This window comes from Diplotaxodon limnothrissa, linkage group LG18, assembly GCF_057381915.1.
Source record: "Diplotaxodon limnothrissa isolate DT_005_m linkage group LG18, D_limnothrissa_male_GT1.1, whole genome shotgun sequence".
NCBI classification, from domain to species: domain Eukaryota; kingdom Metazoa; phylum Chordata; class Actinopteri; order Cichliformes; family Cichlidae; genus Diplotaxodon; species Diplotaxodon limnothrissa.
The window spans coordinates 10,174,756-10,182,325 of NC_140613.1; the positions used below are offsets into that span (position 1 = coordinate 10,174,756).

A 7,570-nucleotide genomic window follows, 5' to 3' on the forward strand; every position below is an offset into this window, starting at 1 on the left:
AAAAAGACTTTAAAAAAGACTACTTATTCAAAGATGTGGCTTGGTTTTTATACTTCTCAGGCTCAAATAACGGCAAGTAGCCGTGAAAATGGTCAAATCCACATGTTTATCACACATGTTTGTATGTATTCATACTTTGTTTTTTGTTTTTAAATTTCTTAAAATGGAGATCTAGTTTCTGAAAAATTACCACTTTCATTTACACGCTGTACTAAGACTTAAAATATTAGGGCTATTTTTTCCTAACACAGAATACAAATACAAACATTTTGTTAACAAAACACTTTTTATTTTGTCTGTAACAGTTCATATGACAAAAATGTGTTCAATAACCGGTATATACTTCTCATGTTTAGTGCAAAGAGAACTTGATCCAGGTTTATGTTAGGGTTATACTGGGTTATACTGCACTGAAATAAGGTTTCGATTTAAACAAAAACATTTGCAAACTCTCGGCTGGTGTAAAGTTACAGATCCCTGTTGTTGCTGCTGAGCAGTTTGGGATAGGACGTGCCGATGGATTGCCCGTGCCGACAGACGACCAGCTCCAGCACGTACTCGTCCACTTTCACCACCACAGACGTCATCTTCTCAGTCGACATGAGGAAGATGATGGTGAAGAGAGCGACCTCAAACTCTGGACTGACACCAATGAAGGAGCCACCGACGGGCTTCACCAAGCCTTTCCAACTGAACTGCAGGTTCAGGACGTGGTCGTCCTCATCAGGCTTTAAAAACAGTAAATGCAATTCAGCGACATGTGCGGCTATTTACTTTTCAATCAGTGCTTTTACAGTAACGAGCTGCTGTATCAGTTTCTTACTGTGTCTTTGTTATCTCTTGCTTTGTAGCCTTTATAGTCCACATGGTCGTGCTTTTCCTGAAGGTAGAACTGCACCCAGTTGTGAAGACCCATGATCTCCTTTCCATATTTGGCTTCTCCCACAAACACATGTTCAAATCCACAGGAATCCTCACTGTAATGAAAATAAAACCAACCAGCACACCCAGAGATACTTAAGTTCAGTCTCTCAGTGCTGTATGACCTCATTCATATCAAGACGCCTTATCTACAATGTTAACATTGGAAGGATAACAGCACAGATGGCAGCAGAGCCGGTGACTCACTTTTAACCCTCAAGTAACCAAGCCTCATTAACGACTAATTTATGAATGACTCCATTATATTTTATACAGGAAAACCTTTCTAATGGCTGTGTGTGATTATCATACCTATGCTGTTTTATTGTAATTAAAAAGATAAGTTAAAAAGCACAAACTGTAGGAAGAGACAAACTGTCACATCTTATAAAACAAATTTTCTTTGTTTCAGTGTAACTAGAAAAATAATACATTTTAAATATTAAACTAAACAAAGATTATAACCTCTGCACATTTGTACTCAACACTTCTCCTCCTAGTCACCTGTCATTGATCCAGGTGTTCAGAACTTTCAAAATTAAAAATTCAAGTAAAAAAATTATAGAGTGAGTTATGTATTACAGTGTGTTAACATCATTTTAACACCCAAATGTAGATAATCTAGTGACTCTGATCAAGAAATTAGAATTAAGTTATCACACTCTGTTGTTCATCCTGTGGAACTGTGAAAATGAGATGAAAAAAAATAAAGATGACAATAATAACAAAGGCTATAATGTTACTGTATAATGTTAAATATCAGTCTTTTCATTGTGCTTGCTACATTGGGGCTAATTTCTGGAAGCATTTTTTATTTATGATTAAAAGTGTCACAAAAACAGATGTAAGTATTTGGCTGGAGTTACAAGGTTAACCTCAGGAAGATTTAAATACATGTAGTTTATTGTCAGCCTTTTCAGACAAAAGCAGCTGTTAATTAACACAGAAAAAAACAAAAAATAAACCCAAAACACATTCAGGGAACACTGTGTTTTATTTTTAGATTCTTCACTGATTCTTGAGTTGTGTTCTGCTCCAGACCTGGATCTCATTTAAGTTTGCCTTTAACCAATCATTCAAACCGGTCCCTTCCTTCTCTTTTAAACATTGCAGCAGCGCCCCCTGTTGTTACAGTTACTCACCCTCCGCTCCTGTCCCTGTGGTACAGGCGGAACCAGATGTCATACAGCTGTCTCTTGAACTGCCCAAGGTCTGATGGTGACTTCCCCTTCTTGACCAGATACTGGTGAGCACACTAAGAATAAAAACACAGTAACATACTTTGAAATTTCAGACATCCGAGTAAAAGATGTGACCTATCAATAGTATCGGAATAAACCATCGTTACATTAGAAAATTAATTCTTAGCCTTGAAAAAAAAAAAAAAGAGCAAAAAAAACCAAAAAACAGATCAATGCCTGGAATGAAAATTTGAGCCGGCATAGATCAAAAGATCAAAAGTGCCTGGAAAATAAAAAATACCCCCCCCCCCCTCCCCCCAACGCAAACTTAAACACAACACTGAAGTTAAAGTAATGAGTCACAGGAAAATCTAATCTTACTATAATAAACTAATCTCTATTTGAACTCCTACACAATCTGGAGATGATAAACTAAACTTGACACACAGGTTCATCTTTGGCCCCAGAAGGTTCTTATCTATATCAGATATTCTAATGTCATTGTGTTGCCTGGCAACCACCGACCGACAGACTAAAATGACTCATCATTTATGTACCTATATAACATCTTATGAAATCATAGTATGGCATCATTTTTGTTTCATTACACAGTATCTGTTTTTTTATATACTCAGTGTTACATTACATCATTTGGGACATTAATTTATGAAGTCAAATTTCCTGTATTTAGAGACTACATTTAAAGTTTACTCTTGGATACATAACTTTATAAATGGTATCAAAAAGTGGCATTTCAATCCATGTGAATTAGTTAAGCCTACAAAAAAAAAAACAGTTCATGCATTCTTGTCAGCTGTATATTATTGACATGCACATAAGGCATGTAAACTACAATGAAAATTATAAATCTTTTTTTTAATAAATGTGTGTCAAGCGAACAAAATTTTGCAGTTATAGTTAACAATTGTACAGTTTTCATTATACACTTAAAGTGTACTAACAGTGTCTGGCTGATGAGTGCAGAAGTTCATTTATTTTTTAGATAATTGTTCGTTGATGTGGTCCCTTGACTGTAAATTCATTATTCTGTATATAAGCATAAAACGACTTCCATATTGGTCTGCTGTTTATTTGTTTTTAACACACCTCTTTTTTACTTTTCTCTAACCAATCAGTAAACAACAGCTTAAATTATTTCTGAGCTCATGCCCTCCTATGAATCCGCTGTACCTTCATGACATCTGTCTCCACGATGGCATCGATAAAGAGCTTGTTCTCTTTGAGCTCTTCTGAGGTGACCGTCTCTGACACACCTGTAGACATCTCATAGTTGTCCAGCAAGCTGATGAAATCTGAATAAAAAGGTGTAACCTCATTAAACTGTTTAATCGCTGTTGTTCCAAATAAACATAATAAAGAAAACCTTTATAGGCCTGACTCATACTCACATTCATATGTCTTAATACTCTTCAGTTTGTCTTCATTCACATATGTGAAGAGTGGAGCTTTGGCCTGGTCTCTGGCAACATTACTGCCCTGAGCCACATAACCCGCCTTCCCCTAAATATAAAAACACAAACATTCAGCAATATGTTAAAACTGAACAAACAAATATGAGGATTCATAAATAATTGACATGTAAGCAGCTCATAAAAGCATCACCCAGTTTCAATGCTAAATACACTTAAGCAGCTGCTTGATGACGCCAACTTCACTAAACACACACACACAGCAACCTATAACTGAAAACACACACAATGGACAAAAACAAACAAATGGCCGACTGTACCCTCATACACACAATAATAACATGGACTGAACCACCACTCCACACCATTAGCACTTTATATAACCACTGTAGAAATTAGCCACACTGATCTAAACTGCACGACTGTAAATGCTGTATAGACAAGCATTCTGTACAATACAATAATTATAGTTCTACAACTGTTTACAACTGTATATAACTTGTATAGTTCACATTTCATATTTCTGTATAGTTTTCATATTTATATCCTGTTCATAGCTTGTACACTCACTACAGCCTGTACATACTTATAGTTATAGCATATTCATAACATACCTTCATACCTTGTACATTGTAACATACCCATAATAGACACATATTTTTCACCCTCATTCCTCTAATAGACCCATTTTTATATAATATATCTATATTATTGCTAAAGCACTTTCTGGATGGATGCAAGCTGCATTTTGTTGCCTTGTACTTGTGACATGTGCAATGACAATAAAGTTGAATTCTATTCTATTTTATTCAACCACTTGAAACACTGAAGGAAAAGAATTAAGATAAAATTTACCAGTGGGCTGTGAGGCAACAGTGCTAAACACCATGACTCATCCTTCATTTCTTGCTTTAGCTTTTTCTGGCACTACCCAGTACATATGGGCCTAAAGTGAAGGCACAAACTAGAACAACATCTCCCCACACCTGGCACTGTGTGACGGGGAAAATGTGCAACAAATCAGAAATGAGCCGGGCTTAACTTTTAACAGCACTCAGTGTGATGGTGCACTCAAACCAACCATTGCAAAGTTAATCTTACTAGTTATCTCCAAAAGTTTATTTCTGTTCATGTGGATGTAGCGTTTTCAGCGGGAGAAAGTGCTGAGACTGAAGAAGTCACTTGGATGAGTGACGAAACGTTTCTCCCACTGACAACCCAACTTTTGGAGATTCACTTACCTGGATGATTGAGCATGCATCAAGACGTCTTACTAGTTATTATGTTATGACTAAGTGTTATGTGTTGTGACTCCAGTAATCTGCACTGACAGCTAACTGATGGAATAGGAATCCTGTGTGGGCATGATGGTTTGACTGGACTTAACAATGACAGCATGTTCATCATTGTGTGAATTCTATCTGCTGTCTTTAGTGTTTTGTAGCATAATTTCATTGGGGATTATTAAAGTATTCTGATTGTGATTCTAATTATGATTTAGCTTTAAAATGTCTAAAATTAAATTAGCTTTGTCACAGAACTCCAAACATTCTGATTTATTTACTGCAAAGCGTTTCAATCTGTTCAGTTTCATTATAAAACAGATTAAAAAACAAAACTTTTTTGTCAAATAACATTCAGAAGTACTTGTCACTGAGCAACAACGCTCACAGAACGTCACCACTGTAAATGTTTGAATATACATTAAAACACCTACACTCCAGAACCCCCATCAGGCTTCCAGTCCACACAAAGGTTTGCATTTATTGCATGCATCAGTGACTGCCTGCTTTGCATTGCAGAAAAGCTGCGATGCCCTTTTAGCACTGACCTGGAGGGAAATCCTGTAATCGGTCCCAGGTCTCAGGCGGTTTTTATCCAGGTGCCAGAGCTGGTTGAGTACCTTGGTAAGGTCCTGATCGGCCTTTTGACTGTTAAATAAAAATTAATAAATTTTAAAAAAAAAAAACACACAGGCAGACAAACATGGTGAATTATTAAGCAGGCCTAAAAACTGCCGTGTATGTGTGAATGGAAACATGGACATGGAAAAGGAAGAGACGCAGAGGGTTGACGTGACAGAGAGGACGCTAGGTACAGGTTGCGAGGCAGATGACCTGTTTTGCCGACCCCTTAAAGAAGAAGACAACGAAGAAGACAAAGAAAAGAAGAAGAAAGAAATGACTAACCGGGGTGTAATGTTCACATGTTTTTGCTATTTCTTCTGTCCTCAAGTAGAGTTTTACAGACAAACACACTAAAATAACTTCTCTCAGTATATACTTGCTCCCACTATTCAGATTAAAAGAGAAGTGACTTCTCACGCTGTCTATGCACTGAGAGGAACTGGAGTGAATGGGCAGTCTGTTTACTTTGTTGTTTTTCATAGCTACCATGCAGTTTGGGATAGTCCTCCTTTTTGTTTCAAACTACTGGTGATGAAATCTGCCGTGACAATTTTGTTTTCCCCACTCATGTGACTAATTCTTTCTGCGGAAAGCAGTTAACAGGAAGTTAACTGCTCTTCTTAGAATGAATTAGTAAGGTATACAAAACGAAAACGGCGTTTCCAAAACAAACATACATTACTCCTGTGCCTCAGTCGAAAGCAGCTTGTACATCTGTTTCAGGATGTGTGTCGTTTTTTCTTTTTTTTTTTAATTCTCAGTTACTTAGGTTTAAAACATAAGGCGCCTGTGATACAGTTAAGGACCTATTTATCTAAATCATAAAAACAGTTTCCCACATAGTAACAGCAGTGCTTAGCTGTGTAAATGACTCACATATCTATACAGCCATGCACAATGACTCTCCATTAAAACCCAGGTTGTCCGACACAGGTGATCTAAATAATGTTTTAATTAAGTGAAGACTGTTGACTTCAACACAAGCAGCAGCTGAAGGCTTTGTGTTGTCTCCTATCACATGTTATGCTGTAAGTCTTCTCCTTTGTTAGATAGCACAATGGCGCCAGATGAAAGCTAAAAAGCCAGCGGGGAAAACTTCAGCTTCAGCTCTAAATAATGATCCCACCTCCATCATTAAGTTACAGCTGCATGGATCAGTGAATGTGGGAGGGCTGTAATGTGAAACCTACAGATACCACTAAAACTATAACATCTCTGCCTTAGTTTTCTTCAATTACATCAATAAATGCTAAAACAATTGCACTGAGGCGGACTAACAACCACACCCTATGTCTGACACGTTACAATACGTTGAGCGAGAAGCAGATGACAGGATGGAGCACATACTGAGGCAGAAGGTCTTCTGTGTTTAGCCTGAGTACAGGAGGGAGCGACTACAGTTTTATTACAGCAGAGGAGGCTCTCCATGAAGTTCTCCATGTCCTGTTTGTTGTATAATTCAACCCACTAATCATTCCCAGACCCCGCTGCAGGCTCCTCTTACGCACATGACGTCCACGCAGCAGATGCACAGAGCGCAGTCTGCATTGAGGAACAGCTGTCAGGGAAACAAACCCGGACTTTATCGTGACAAAACTATCGAGGAGAACCATCAAAGGTGTGACGTTACACTGTAACTACATGTTTACATCAAACATGTCTTCGTTAGACGGAAACAAACGCGTTGAAACGGCCGAAAAGTGGCTGAAAACGACAACACGCAAATTTAAATTTCTCTGAAAGTTGAGAAGACGCCAAGTCATCCTTCTGCGCGTGCGTTTTTTTAAATCCCAAACTCACCTTCTCGACATGATTTTGTTGAGAGGAAAAACTCACTGAGACTTTTCTTATGCTCTCTGAAACAAACTACCGGAATCCGCAGACGGTTAACTCAGCCGTCAATCATGACGTCACCAAGGGAGCCAGCCAATTACAAGACAGGAGAGTAAACGCTGCTCTCCACCCCCTCCCCTCGCTCGTCAGACGTGGGATAAATTACAGTAATTTTGTTCTCTATCCCCATAAACTCAACTCAAACTTTTCATTGTCAAAGTAAACTCGTTATGGATGTCAATCCAGCAGTTCCGTGTGAGAAAAGGTGTAATCCTCTGAAACAGGAAAAATAAGTAAC

General features: G+C 37.9%; 1 protein-coding gene across 1 annotated transcript; it reads right to left on the reverse strand.

The window, feature by feature from the left end:
• Nucleotides 1–338: 338 nt before the first annotated feature.
• On the reverse strand, nucleotides 339–7,313 carry LOC146613114 (uridylate-specific endoribonuclease C-like). Its single transcript, XM_085378041.1, has 7 exons — nucleotides 7,240–7,313; nucleotides 5,364–5,463; nucleotides 3,512–3,623; nucleotides 3,294–3,415; nucleotides 2,064–2,176; nucleotides 824–977; nucleotides 339–728 (listed from the first exon to the last, which is right to left on the reverse strand). The coding sequence occupies exons 1-7, from the start codon at nucleotides 7,248–7,250 to the stop codon at nucleotides 468–470; spliced, it is 873 nt and encodes a 290-aa protein (XP_085234167.1). The 5' UTR covers nucleotides 7,251–7,313; the 3' UTR covers nucleotides 339–467.
• Nucleotides 7,314–7,570: the final 257 nt, after the last annotated feature.